General features: G+C 35.5%; 1 protein-coding gene across 10 annotated transcripts in view; it reads left to right on the plus strand.

Moving 5' to 3' along the window:
- Positions 1-13,897, plus strand: part of HERC1 (HECT and RLD domain containing E3 ubiquitin protein ligase family member 1) — an 87,761-nt gene that overhangs the window by 26,958 nt on the left and 46,906 nt on the right. For all 10 annotated transcript variants that reach the window (XR_003255508.1, XM_026077855.1, XM_026077859.1 and 7 more), the window contains exons 23-29: positions 445-565; positions 1,177-1,228; positions 10,005-10,276; positions 10,962-11,177; positions 11,267-11,387; positions 12,369-12,606; positions 13,622-13,815. Coding sequence is in view for 9 of the 10 variants with exons in the window: in XM_026077855.1 (XP_025933640.1) it covers positions 445-565; positions 1,177-1,228; positions 10,005-10,276; positions 10,962-11,177; positions 11,267-11,387; positions 12,369-12,606; positions 13,622-13,815 (1,214 nt within the window). In the remaining variant the exon portion in view is untranslated. The remainder of the gene's footprint in view (positions 1-444; positions 566-1,176; positions 1,229-10,004; positions 10,277-10,961; positions 11,178-11,266; positions 11,388-12,368; positions 12,607-13,621; positions 13,816-13,897) is intronic.

The following is a 13,897-nucleotide window of genomic DNA, read 5'->3' on the forward strand; positions in this document are numbered from 1 at the left end:
ATTAGAAATTTTTTTAAAGGATGATTTTTGCCTAGAGCAATGTTGATGTTTTTGTTGAGAATAGTGTTTTGTCTCAATTTTATTTTGTCCACACTGACAAAACCTTAATAAGAGTTTGAGGAAGTTTTATTTTGTGAGGACCATATTTATTTTTCAAAGTTAGGCTTAGCAATGAGGACAAGTTATAACAAAGTCCAATTGCTCTGGCTTACGGATAGTTTGATGTAATTGAAAAATTCCTTATTTTTTCTGAATCTCGTTTGTGTATGGATTTTTTATTACTGTAATGGTATTTTTTTAAGCCTTAGCAGAGATGTAATAGTGACTAAAAATAGACTTCATTGATGAAAAAYGTAGGATATGTTTGAAAGTAAAATGAATTTGACTACTAACTGTTACTTTTGCCTAATATAAATATTTTCTTTGTGTGTACATGTGAGGCAGGAGTGAAAGTCTTACTGCAGAGAGTCGCTCAATCCATGCAAACTCGAACTATAGACTGATTAAGTCAAGAAGTGAATCTGATTTATCTCAGCCAGAATCAGATGAAGAAGGTTATTCACTGGTAGGTAAACTAGCATTACATATTTAGAGATTATAGATATATTTTCTAGGTGGGGATTGGGATTCATGTTAAACATTTGTCATTTGTTTAGTAGCATTGTGTTTCGGTATGGAGAAGGTCACTGCCAATAACCAGCACTGTTAAGAGAAAGTAATTGTGGTAAAACAGCAATTGAAATTATTATAGTTCTGTTAACTTTCTTATTTTTATGGGTTAGGGATGCATGTTAAACAAGCAAATGTTATGCACCACATATATTTTAACAAGTTGTGGAGTTTTTTATTTTATTTTTATTAAAAAGATCTCACTTCCCATAAAGGATTTATATAAATAGTTCTTTGGTACACCATCATTTAGACTATGTTTAATGATGTTTTTGGTTCCCTGCTGTTTTTATTTATGGCAGTTATTTACAGTAAGTAGTGTTTTTCTTGAGTAGTGTTTTGTGCTTTTGTGTGTTATTTTCATTAACTTAGATTGTTTTAATGAAGAAAATGTGCTATTTAATCTCATTTTATTTGGGCTTTCCTAAGCTTTTCAGTGCTTAATCTTGGGGAACTTTTTTGTTGTTCACTTAAAGAAATGATACCTTTTTTAATCTTTTAATCTAGAGCGGAAGACGAAATGTTGATTTGGATTTGGCATCATCACATAGAAAGAGGGGTAAGTATTTTTTGTTGTTTACCTAGTGAGTATTGATCTGAATAAATTTGTTAATAATTTTTAGATTAAAATTTCATTTGCAGTTAAATACAGTACGTAAATGACAATCAGGATGTTAAAACTGAGTATTTAAAAACAACATTTTATATAACTATTACCTGCTCTTTATTGTGGTAAGATCTATTGCTCAGGGGCTTGGTTATAGTATTTCCTAGGTTATAAATATTTCTTCCAGTTTCTAGAATTGTGATGTTCCTTTGAAGCAAGTGAGGATTTCCATGAGTTCAAGTAAATTAGGAACTTTCATTCTGTTTTCACTCACTTGAATTTAGCAAGAAAACACTGTCAGAGAAGTTCAGGATCAAGTGGAGTTATCTACTCTTGTGCTAACAATGAAATTTTCCCATAAAATGTGCTTGCACATTCAGTTCTAGTCCAGAAAGTAAAGCTTAATTTGTGCACCATCTCAACACCAGCACGTTTACAGAATCAAACAACCACTTCTCCCAATACTCCAATATAAATCAGATTTTTAACTTTTGTACTGCTTGTTGTTGCTGCTTCATTCAGGGGAATCTCAATGAGCTTCTTCACAGAAGGTAGTGGAGGGAACAAGGACTAAGTTTGTTCATACAGAGCCATTTTACCATGAAGTCCCACTTCTGTCTGAACAATGTGCAGTCTTTGCTAGAATCATGAATAATTTCTGTTGCATGATTTCTGCTAAAATCTTGGGAAAAGTTTAAGAGGAATTGCGTTGGATTATGATACGTTTGAATTCGGGAAGCCTGCATACTGTTGGGTAACCTGCGAGTTCTAGTTTAATAACTTTCATTCTTAAGCAAAGTACTGAAAAGTTGCTTGCTCTTTAAAAGCCTTTGGGAATTGTAAAGTAAACTGTATCAATGACAAAACTCATTACACTTAAATTTGTGAAATAATGTAGAAATGAATTCCTTGTATGTGGCTATTCAGTTGAACCAGCTCAGCAAGTAAGAGCTGTTCCTGTTGTGACAGCGCGATGTCTGTTACATTCTCAGTGTTAGGAGAGCTGATAGAGTCTCTGTGAGTTCCCTGATCTGCAGTACTGTATATTCTTTGAAACCACCAGTTTTCAGAATTGTTGTTAATCTTTATATATATACCTTTATAATTCTGTGCTCTCTCTCTTTTACATCCTAAAAGTGCTCCAGGAAATCATCCTGGCTTAGATCTTGAGATATACCATATCTTATGGATTATAGCTTCTGAACTGCTGGTTAGACTGAGTAAATTGTTTTGGTCATGGGCTCCAGGAAATAAGGAGTAATGCAAGAACAGACTTCATCATCCAACCAGTCTAAAGAAGCAGCTTTTTATTATACAAAAAGGTTCTACACCAGCTGTGTAATACTGAGGAGAAAGTGGATAGCGGCAGCTGATCTATCCTGAACCTAAAAAAGCTCAAATAGGTCATTTGCAAACTGAAAATGAACATTGTGACACTATCTTCTGCTACCTGTTCTCTGCAACTGGAGGGCTTGTTTTCCTGTCCCATGATACTTGCTTCCTCATACCTGTCATCCAGGAAGTTGCTGAGTTTTACATTGTGCATCAGAATCATTATCAGTAAAAGGTACAATATTTTGCAAGTTAGTAGCTCCAATATCTCAACAATCCTTGGAATGGCTTATTCATTTCAGGAATATTACAGATTTTGTTTAGTCTGGTATTTGCAACTGGGGGTTGATTAGCATACACTAATGAAAATTTTCTGTTCCTGCCGGATGATATGACTGTATTTTAGTTGATGCCCAATACTAGACACAGCCAGTAAATGCAGGGTGCATTTCCTGGGAAACATTCCTGACACTTATATCAGTGTCAGGAGAAGATCTACAAAGATCTGTGTGATCAAGTGGACAAGATCTTCAGCTTGGTTCTGTTTAAGGTCTTTCATTCCATCTGAAATATCTGGGTTTTGTAATCCTAGCTGATCTTCTAGAGCTGAAGCATGTCTGTGTATTTGGTCAAGATGTAAATTGCAGCCGTTTTGGGCTGTTCGCTAATTGTAACATAGGTAGCGCTCTGAAGTATGAGAGAGTCTGAAGTGCTTATCAAGGGTGTTCTGACTTGTAAAACCCCTTCAGTCCCATCTTTATTCTTCTGACATGCCTTTATATGAGCTAATGAAGGGCACATTTATGTTCATAGTTACCTCAGCTAGGAGAGTAGGAGGAGTCTGAAATCTTGCAGCATATTGTTATTCTGCTGTGCTCCATCCAAAGTTGCTGGCAAAACAGATTAAGGATTTCCATCAAAATGATTAATCTGCATTTGAATTTGCTATGCTGGCTAAGAACTGGAGGATTAGAAGAACCCTAGTCTTCTATTTATGGCAATAAAAAGAGATGCCACTGCAAAGAGATGACTACAGAAGGCTACAGCATTGGTCTTAAAGATGTTCTCCAGCTGGATTTCTAAATACTACCAAAGGTGGATTCCTCTGAAACAGCCATTAGACATTTAAATGAGAAACAAGCAGCTTATTTTTAATTATTAGTTTTCTCTGAGATGTCCTTTCCATATGCATGTTTGTGTCTTGTGCTCCTAGGACTTCCACTTACGATCTGCTTTTGAGTGGAAGGTGTTTTATGCCCTCTATAGGAGGGACAAGGAAATGAAGGAAATATGCATGCTATGGGGTGCTCGAGGAGATCCCTAATTTAAGTGCAGAAGATAGTCGTCGTGCATTACAATAGAAGTATACATGAGAAACATTTCTCAAATTACATTTAACATTAAACATAGCCTTTTTTTTTTTCTTGTTACTTCTTTTTTGTAGAAATGGAGACCATTACTGCTTTAAGGAATTTACAGCTGAGCTTTTCAAATTGTTGCTGGATTGAATATTAGGTTGGCATAGTTATGTGGTGTGAGAAAAAAAGTGGAGTGTTACAGTACCACAGGAACCACTTCTCATTTCTTTCAGTTGGATACTTATTATTTAATTCGAAGGGAAACAAATTTAATCATGTTTCATTTTGTGTGTGGACTTTAGACTGATATCTTACTGTAGTTTACAGCAGTCCCTTGAAAACATTTGTTCTTCTAAGTGTGTCTCCCTAAACCGTCTGAAGAAAGTTGACAAGCAGTACTGATTTGGAAGGCAGTTTGTTTGTTTGTTTGTTTTGTTTGTTTTTGGAAGAGATTTCCTTCTGTCACCATTTTTTTTTCCTATAGGCTGTGCTTTTGTGGAGGTTTAACAGGGAATTTTTCCTAGAACGAATCTCCTCAATATATGGGCGTGAAGTGCCTCCCATCTCTTCTTAATGAGTTTACTAGAATTTAACCACTCTGCTTGCTGCAGAACCTTGACCACACGTGATGTTTCTGGCTGAGGTTTTGTAGGGTTAATTTATCCTCAATTCTGAGGAAAACAGAAGTCCTCTTATAGTATTACAGACATGTTCTCTAGATAGATTCTTTGATTTGGACATACAGGTGAAGCATGACAGATATTAAAGTGGGATTTAAATGTCAGGCTGCAAGTCTGTGTAGTTACACGTGTGTATCAAAATGTAAATAACTGAGTATAAATGGTATCCAGTATGTGGTTATGGGTTACCTAATATGCCCTGTTCCTGGGGAGAATATGCCCAGTGTTCAGTAAGGAGGGAAGAGACCTGGCCCACAGAGTTCCCAAGATTCCATCCTTCTCTTCCACTTTTCAAGGTTCATCAGCCTAACATAAGGTCTTTTACATCTGAGGACTGGCTCCTGGTCGCTCTGAACCCTGCAAAGTGTGCCAGGAGCCATAGACACCCATATTTTAACAACTTCTAAAGGTTAGTTCCCAAAGTACTACCTTGATCCATTGAAGCTACTGACACCTGTTTGATGTGAGCCCATCTGCTATCTTCAGGAAAATTCCTTCTTGAGATCTGCTACAGCAGACAATAGCAACTCATAGCATAGAGTTGGAAAGCTAAGCAATTTTCAGTTGAAATGTTAGAAAATTGTTCAAACAGGAATGGCTAGGAATCACTGTTTTCTTTGTCAGATCCAGTTGGAGTGGTCAGGCCCCAAGCACATTCAGGTCAGTCAAATCTCTTTATAAGGGAGACTTGGGACATTACTTTTGTTTTCCTCCAGGAGCAAGTCAGTCCCACTCTTTCTCCATGTTCCCCTCCTATTTTTCCCCAGTGCAATCAGCAATCTGTGCAGAGTATTCGATCCTTCCAAACTTGTCAAAAAAGGTACTGTGTGTAGGGTATCAGTGAGTGATTCTTCTGTAGCAGGCAAGAAGAGTAATTCCTTATGGAGTGGGTTGGTTCACTTTAGAATTTGTTCATTAAATTTGGTAACTTGTTATTCCAGATTCAATTCCTTTTTCCTTAATGGTTTAATCTCACTGTTGGTTCTAGTGGGATTTATGGTATGAAAGCTGGTCCTGTTCATACATTGCAATGAAGAAAACAAGCAGTAGAAAATCTACTGATACTATATGTTCTTCTGTGGTCTTGCAGACGAGTGTGGAAGGAAAACTTTTGTCTTTTTACTCAATTACATCTTAGCTGCTCAGTCCAATCTTTGATCTAATTGCCTTGTTCCTCCATTTATTTTATCTGTTCAGAAATATGACAGCAGTGTTCSTGCTTCAGTCCTACGATCATCCGAGTGTCTTGCTCCTTGCTATTATTCAGTTAGTTCTGAACTAGTCAACTTCTTTTCATTCCTGCAGAAAAAAAGTTTTTCCAGAACTTTTGCCATGAGGGGTGATGGGTACATTAGTATTTTCCCCTGATGTGAGGGCCCCCCCCTTTTTTTCCCCCTCACTTAGATTCATCTTTTTAATTTTGCAAACCCAGAGAGTATGCCTCAAAATGTTGCACCTAGAGGATATTGTACACTGAGCTACATTCTGCATTAGATACTTAAAGAATGCATATTTAGAGATGCAATCACAAACATATTTATAGACATGTAAATGTGAGTCCCTGTGTGTTAGGGTTTTTTTACTTCATATAAATCTTGATCAGTGAGTTCCAGTGTGCTTCTGTGTACTGTAGTAGTTTCTTACTATTTGTTGTTATTTGAATGTTTAGTCAATGAACACAATTGGGCAGCTTTGAAAAAAAAAAAAGCAACTTAAATGAAATTCGGGTTAAATTATTTTATTTTTGTGTACCTGTAGTAATTTGAATTCTGCATTTTGAAATAGAAAGATTGTTTTTGAGTAAGGAATGTAAACATGTATTGGTTTATGCATGTAACTGTTTTAAAGGGGCTATTTTTTTCCTCCGAAAAGGAGGTGAGGAATGCAGAAAATCCATTATCTGGGCTATACGAACTCAAAACAATATTGAATCTTTTTTCCAAAACATTGCTGCTTGATGTCTTTAATATATGGATTGAGATGAGACTGATTATTTAAATAAGTCAGAATAATATGAGGAAGAAATTTTATAAATATGTTGTCTTCTGTTTCAAATGTCTGCTTTTGTCTTCTGATTCTTGTGTGGTGTAGTGTATTTACTCCTTTTTGGCCAGTTGAGCCCCAGAAAAAAGAAGAGCTTCAAGCAAGTACCTGATGGCATGTTTATTTTTTTTTCTCTATAGCTTCCTTACGTATTTTATGTTTTATAAAGTATGTATTGCAGCTGTGCCACATTCATTTAGAAAACTCATTATTAGAAGCTGGCTTATAAGGACAAGTAAACTCTTTTTTTACTGTAATCTCAGTGTTATTATATGTGACTCTATTCACGTGATTGTAAAGGTTGTACAAGTCCTAAGCTACCATCAATTCCATGTGATCAATATTGCACAGAATCCAGCTAAGCTAATATATACGCATACGTTTGATTGTTTTGTCGATACTTAACATCTTCCAGGTAGAAATATTTGTTTCAGTTCTAGATTTGTGTGCCCTAATTCTTAAATGTTTTTATTCCAAAACATGCTACTTTGACTTATGACATTCTTTTTTATTTTTAATCTTAATATTTTCAGTTATAACTTTTCTTGTTTTTTATTTTAAATCTGTATCTCATAATCACTGATCTTTTCTCCTGTTCTGATACTGATTTTTAAATTGTTTTTACATTTAATTATTCTTGCATTTAATACTAAAAATGATTAGCTAAGACTTTGTCTTTTTTTCAAATATGAAATAGTTTAGTTTTCTGTTAATATATGGTGTATTTTTTGTGTAAGAAGTTCCTTTGGTGACTATCAAAACTAAATTGTCTTCTGATGTTTGTTAATCCTTTCAAGGGTAGCTCCAAAAGCATATGATACAACACACTGGAATTGCTTTTCATTTCTTTACAATTCCTTTGATTCTGTGCTGTGCTACATAGGGGCCTGGCATAGGACAAGTAGAGGAGAGGGAAGCTAACGTCACTTTGGGGTGCCTTAAGCTCTCCTGCTTATGAAAGACTCTAGGGCTCGCGGAGGCTTTTGAAATAATTTATTGCTGTATAGGCAACATTTCATTGACTTGGTAATGATTTGGCTACGCATCCTATAGGAAACCTGAGGTTTCATTTACCTTCTCCCCTGAGCTTTGTTCACCATATATATGCTAGGAAAAGCTTCCTTGGATTGAAAATGAGCATTTTAGCACCCCTTTATTCTGGTCTATCCTATTTGCCTTGTATTTCTCACCTGCCCCTTTGGCATATAACTAAGTTTTTAATAAAAAACTTTAAAGTAAATAGTCCAGAAATGAACATTAAAATTAGGGTAAGATGATATCTGTCTTTACTTTTGCTTTAAATATTGTCACCAGATAGGAGTCTTAAAATTAGTAACAGTTTCTTTAAATTCTTTCATATTAAATATGATAAAATAGGCTGATTTTTTGGAAACCAGGAAAGATTGTTGTTTTGCATGAACCAGCAGAAGCTGGGAAATTAGACAGACTCCTCTTTTGAAAAGCAGTGATTAAAATTAATGTTTCACTGTCTTTGCAGTCTTTATTTAAAATTAACCCTTATGTGCGTATATTTTTGTCAAATATGTGATATGACATACTACTGTGACGGTTCTTTCTGAGGCTATTGTGATTTGTTTAATAGCAAATTAAACGCAAATGCACATGAATATTATTTRCAGAAAATGTAATGGAATATGTACAGTTTTTCATATTTCACAGCCCCAGCAATCCAATTTTTTGGCTACTAAGTGGAGATTAACTTTTATTCTGTACTTAACTTAGAAAGGAAAATCAAAATTTCACAGTATTTTGAACTTACAGATTGTGGGAAGGTGCAAATTGTGATCTGCAGATACAAATTTGTTGGCAGAATAATAGCCTTTTGCCTTTGCCTCGGGGAAAAAAGTGGAGAGTGGCTGATAGGAACATTGACAAAGTTCAGCAACTGATACGCCTGACTTGCCTCCTTCCCGGGAGCAGCCGCTTACAGGGCTGCTGCAAGTAGGCAGCGTTTAAAGGAAGCCATGAAACTATTATCCAGCCCTTTCCATTGGAACTATTCAGCCTCACCGCTGAAATAAAGCTTTCCACAGATCAAGTTTCTATTTGTATGACTTTTTCTTGGAAAAGGGTATGTTTAATAAAATTTAAGGTTGATACTCTGCAGGCAGGGGAGTGTTAATGTAGATTTGCGTTAGAACTGTGAAGCAACTGTGATTCTTTAGACTTTATCTGTAGTTCATCATGCACCAGAGACGTTAATACTGCAAAATTCTATGTAGATTATTTAGGATAATTTAAACTAGACTTTCAAAGAGAATATAAACTTAAAATAGGTTTCAATATAGGTCTGAAGACATTACCTGTTTATATAGATCGAAAGTTCTTTTGAGCGGGGTCTGTCTTGTAATACTTGCGTAGCTCCAAGCAGGCTAACAGCATGTATAGAAATAACAAAATACCAGCTTGTGTGCTGGTATGTCACTTGAGTGTTGATGAAGGTGTGACTTCAGTGGCATTTTAGTCACTTTTGCTAGGGATGCAATTCTAGCAAAACTTTTTGTGGACAAGATCAAATAATTATGATGAACATGTTCCAGTGCTACAGACTGATGACTGATGCTCATTTGAAGGAGTATATTTACTAGTGTATATATAAAGTTAAAGGTAGTGTAATGACATGCAGATATAATAGAAAATATATAACTGAGATTATAGGTCTAATATATGCCATAGATAAAGTTCTCTTGTGATATCTAATATATATGTATCTATCTGTCTTGAATCATTACAAAGTAAATGTTCTCTCAGTCTAAAACCAAAATTTTTCATTGGTTTACTTGCCCTTCTGCACTCATGAATTCTGTAAATATTTCATCCAGAAATAACGCTGTGCTCTTTTAAAATTATAAAACATATGATGGCTTGAGTAAAAACAAAACCGCCTGTTTTTTATGATTAGGCCTTAAAATAAAAATCCAAAGTGCACAATTCCTTTTGTAGCAGATCTTCTTCTTTTCTTCACTATTTTGTCATTTAGCTGCAAAGCATTTTTATTCAGTGTTCTAGCTTTAAGCTGAGCAGTTTGAGTGGCTTTTATTTTTTCATTTTCTCACTTGGCAGCGTGTTGCAATACTGCTTAACATAATTAAAAGAAATACAGCCTTGCCTTTAGGGAGATTGCTGTAGATTTAAATCAAGTGTTTTGCTCTAAATTGCTTAATGCATGGTATAATTACACATGAATACCCATTTTCCACCTGTTTGAATAGCAGCAGTTCAGTCTCTACCTACTGTCAAAATGTGTTATCTAGTGAACTGGAATTTATGAGACTTTGTTGTGCGTATGTTTAGGAGCAATACACAGTCAAGTGGAACCTTTAAGTGACTCGTGGACTCGACTAAAACACAACAGAGATTGGTTGTATGCTTCCTCCTACTCATTTGTTGAGTCCGATTTTGATCTGTCAAGATCTCTTGGAGTTCATGCTTTGATTGAAAATGTTGTCAGCTTTGTAAGTGGCGATGTGGGAAACTCACCAGGGTTTAAGGAACCGGAGGAAAGTATGTCCACCAGCCCGCAAGCATCGATAATCGCAATGGAGCAGCAGCAGCTGAGGGCTGAGGTGAGCTGCAATTCAAAACCTTTACTTTTCATAGATGACACTCATTTTATGTATCTTATTTTGGGAATTAATGTGAGAGCATTGACTCCTTTATTTTTTTTCCTCTCTGTTCTTTTTTCCTCTCTGTTCTTTTTTCCTCTCTGTTCTTTTTTCCTCTCTGTTCTTTTTTCCTCTCTATTCTTTTCTATATTATCCAAATTCTGTCTAGCAAAGACTTTTTCTCCCCTTTTCTGCTAAAATTTTTTAACTGGAACTTGGAACTTATGCAGAGCTCTAAAAGGAAACTTAAAGAATTCTCTTTTGAAAAAGTATTTGAGTTAGGAGTAAATAAGAAAAAAGTATTTTTTTCTTTTTTTAACATAGCTTTTTCTTTACATAATGTTCTTAGCCTCTGACTTGGATTTCAGAGGAGCATCGATACGGTTAGAACTTTCAGTGTCGGCTTTGGAATTACACAAAAGCACAACTGCCTGCAAACCGCTTCATTTATGTGAACCTTTCCATCTAGCTTATTTGTCCTGGCTGAATTAAATGAACTGCTCTATTACCCTAAAATCAAAAGGCATCATGCTGAAAAGAAATCTTTTTCTTTAAAATTTATTCACAGTTGAAAATGATCTCATTCTAATTTCAAAAGATACTTGCTACTTAGTTAATACTGTCTTTTGCCTGCTTTTATTTTTAGCTTCGTTTGGAAGCACTTCATCAGATCTTAGTACTTCTGTCAGGGATGGAAGAAAAAGGCAGTGTGCCATTAATGGGAAGTCGTCAAGGGCCGGGATTTCAGTCATCTTCATTGCTTACTTCTGTTAGGCTACAGTTTCTTGCTGGATGCTTTGGCTTGGGCACTGTAGGACATGCAGGTGCCAAAGGAGAGAGCGTACGATTACATCACTATCAGGTATGTGTTTTAAAAATTAGTTTCTGTTATTTTAATAACTGAGTGATAAAAATGTATCAGTTGTTACGATAGTAATTTGTTTGACCCAGGATGGTATCAGAGCAGCCAAGAGAAGTATTCAAATTGAAATCCAAGTGGCTGTGCACAAAATTTACCAACAATTATCTGCTACATTAGAAAGAGCTCTGCAAGCTAATAAACATCACATAGGTAAGTGAAAAAAACGTTTGTAAAATATGCCCTCGGATATGCAATATAATAGCTTATATGTTTAACAAAGTGGATTTTGATATCAGTGGCCAGAGTTCAGTGATGAAGTATTTGGCTGACCTCTTTTCCTAGTACAGATAAGCTTTTTAAGCTTTTTCTGTCTTAATTTTCTTCAAGTGTCTGCCCTTTTTATTTTAAGACTAGTATTGTCAACCTTTCTATTTCTATAAACCATATACCACGGTCTTTTGTAGTCCCTCATTTCTTTAGCGTTGCAAAGTAATTTATAGGTTTGCAGAGATGAGCAGCTTTCTGAAGATATGAAAAGTCTCCAATTCTTTTTCCTTGATTCAGATGAAATTTCTTTAAAGCCGAAAACAAAGAACAGGGCATCTTGCCTGTTTTGAAAACTCTCCTGGCCTCCTATACCAAACTATTGTTGTTTGCTTCTGTCCTTAAGGAATAGCTGGAACTCTGCACTTCTCTGTGCCTTTGTACCTGCAGTAACTGAGAGCTTCAGTAGAAGAGAGTTGTGTAATTTAGTTTGTTGGTAGAGACTAATTGGCACGCTTATCTGAATTATTCCATTGGTTTTGCTTGCAACTAAAATGGAATCAAAAGACTTTTCTTGTAAACCAATTTGAAGTACAAGCAGAAAATTGAGTATTTCACCCAGTTATTCTTACCTCAGAGAGAAAGTTCTGGCTTCTTTTGAGATTTAGCCTTAGAACATTTGCATCACAAGCTAGATGGCATTATACATGGCATTTTTCCTAGGACAATATTGGCATAGAGTGCATTGAGTTAAGGGGGCTACAATGGTGTACCAGAAAGACTACCTCTCAGTTTCTTATAGAAAGCTAGCTCTTTACTTGATAATTTAATTCATTAAATTTTTCTTAAAAAATCAAACTGCTGTTGTTTTTAGTATTCTGACTCTAAAAAGCTTACTGATTAAAAACAACTTCATTTTAATTTTAGAAGCACAACAGCGTCTTCTGTTAGTAACAGTATTTGCTCTAAGCGTACACTATCAGCCTGTCGATGTCTCCTTGGCCATTTCCACTGGTTTGCTAAATGTGCTATCACAGTTGTGTGGCACAGACACCATGTTAGGACAACCACTGCAATTGCTGCCCAAAACTGGTATTTCTCAGCTCAGCACAGCTTTGAAAGTAGCCAGTACAAGACTACTTCAGATCCTCGCTATCACCACTGGGTAAGTATTGAATGCTCCCTTGCTTTCATAAAACTTAATCTTTTAGCTTTTCAGCACCTTTTAAAAATAACTCTTCCTTTGTGTGAGCTTTCTTTAGGACAATAAATGTTGTTCAGAAGCATATAAATGAAGAAAAAAAGGGTAGTTACAATACTCATGAGAAAGATGCACATAAGACTGATTAATATATTTAAATTGTAAATAGAGAGTTTGGAACAGAACATTTGGTAACTTTATAGGATGTACGCATTCCACTCAAATTCTTCTCTCCTTTCTCTAACTTGGCTTTGTGTCTAGATGTGCTCAGTTGGTAGGATGAGGCTTCCTATTGCTCTGTAAAAGTCATTGTGCGAAAGTGATAATAATGTGGTAGGAGTTCTTCAGAGCAGTACACAGTGCTTCTTTTCAAAATACAAAGTTAATTTTCTGAGGGATACCAGCATTGCTAGATCAGGGAACAAGATCCAATATTCAATTAATAGTTAAATACTTACTTTTTTCTTTACCAAGTTAAAATTTAATGGAGAAAGTTTGTCGTCAGCAAGAGTATTATTTAATATTTAGTACATTCATCTTCATTTCAGTGTTCAAAAAATCCAGTGTACTTACTTGTCTGTTATCTAAAAACAAACAGACAAACAAAAAAACCCTTTGGAAGTTACAGTGGGATTCAGTTTAATGAGCTATGTTGCTTTTTTTCCCCTAGAAAATATTGGAAAGATATCCTTTGATTGTAATGATTGCACAGTTTTACAGTGTCTTAAAAATAGAGTTCAAACAAGAATAATCCGCCAAGTTCATGGTTATTTTCCCTATGTGACCTAAGTACCTGTCACATTCTGCTAAAATGAAATTGAGGATGATGAAAAGTAACCTGCTGCAATAGAATGGATTAGAGTCAGTGCTCTATTAGTCCAGTGTTCACTTGCACTGAATTCATAATCATGTGTGTTTATGTTATTTTGCCTTGGATTAGGTCTCAAATATTGGTATTTTTACTTTTTTTTGTGTATAGAACCTATGCTGACAAACTGAGCCCGAAGGTGGTCCAGTCTTTGCTGGATCTATTATGCAGTCAGCTGAAGAACTTGTTATCACAAGCTGGTGTAATGCTTATGGCTTCCTTTGGAGAAGGGGAAGGCGAGGAGGATGAAGTAGAATCAAAGAAGGCAGATTCAAATGGAGATAATGAAAAAAGGGACTTCAGAGGTAATGTTCTTGCATTGTTTTTGTTATCATTTGAAATATCGTCAAATGTAATAAAACAAACCACTGAATGCTGAGGCCCTCA

The sequence above is a fragment of the Apteryx rowi genome, unplaced genomic scaffold, assembly GCF_003343035.1.
Source record: "Apteryx rowi isolate R43461 unplaced genomic scaffold, aptRow1 scaffold_463, whole genome shotgun sequence".
In the NCBI taxonomy this organism is placed as follows: domain Eukaryota; kingdom Metazoa; phylum Chordata; class Aves; order Apterygiformes; family Apterygidae; genus Apteryx; species Apteryx rowi.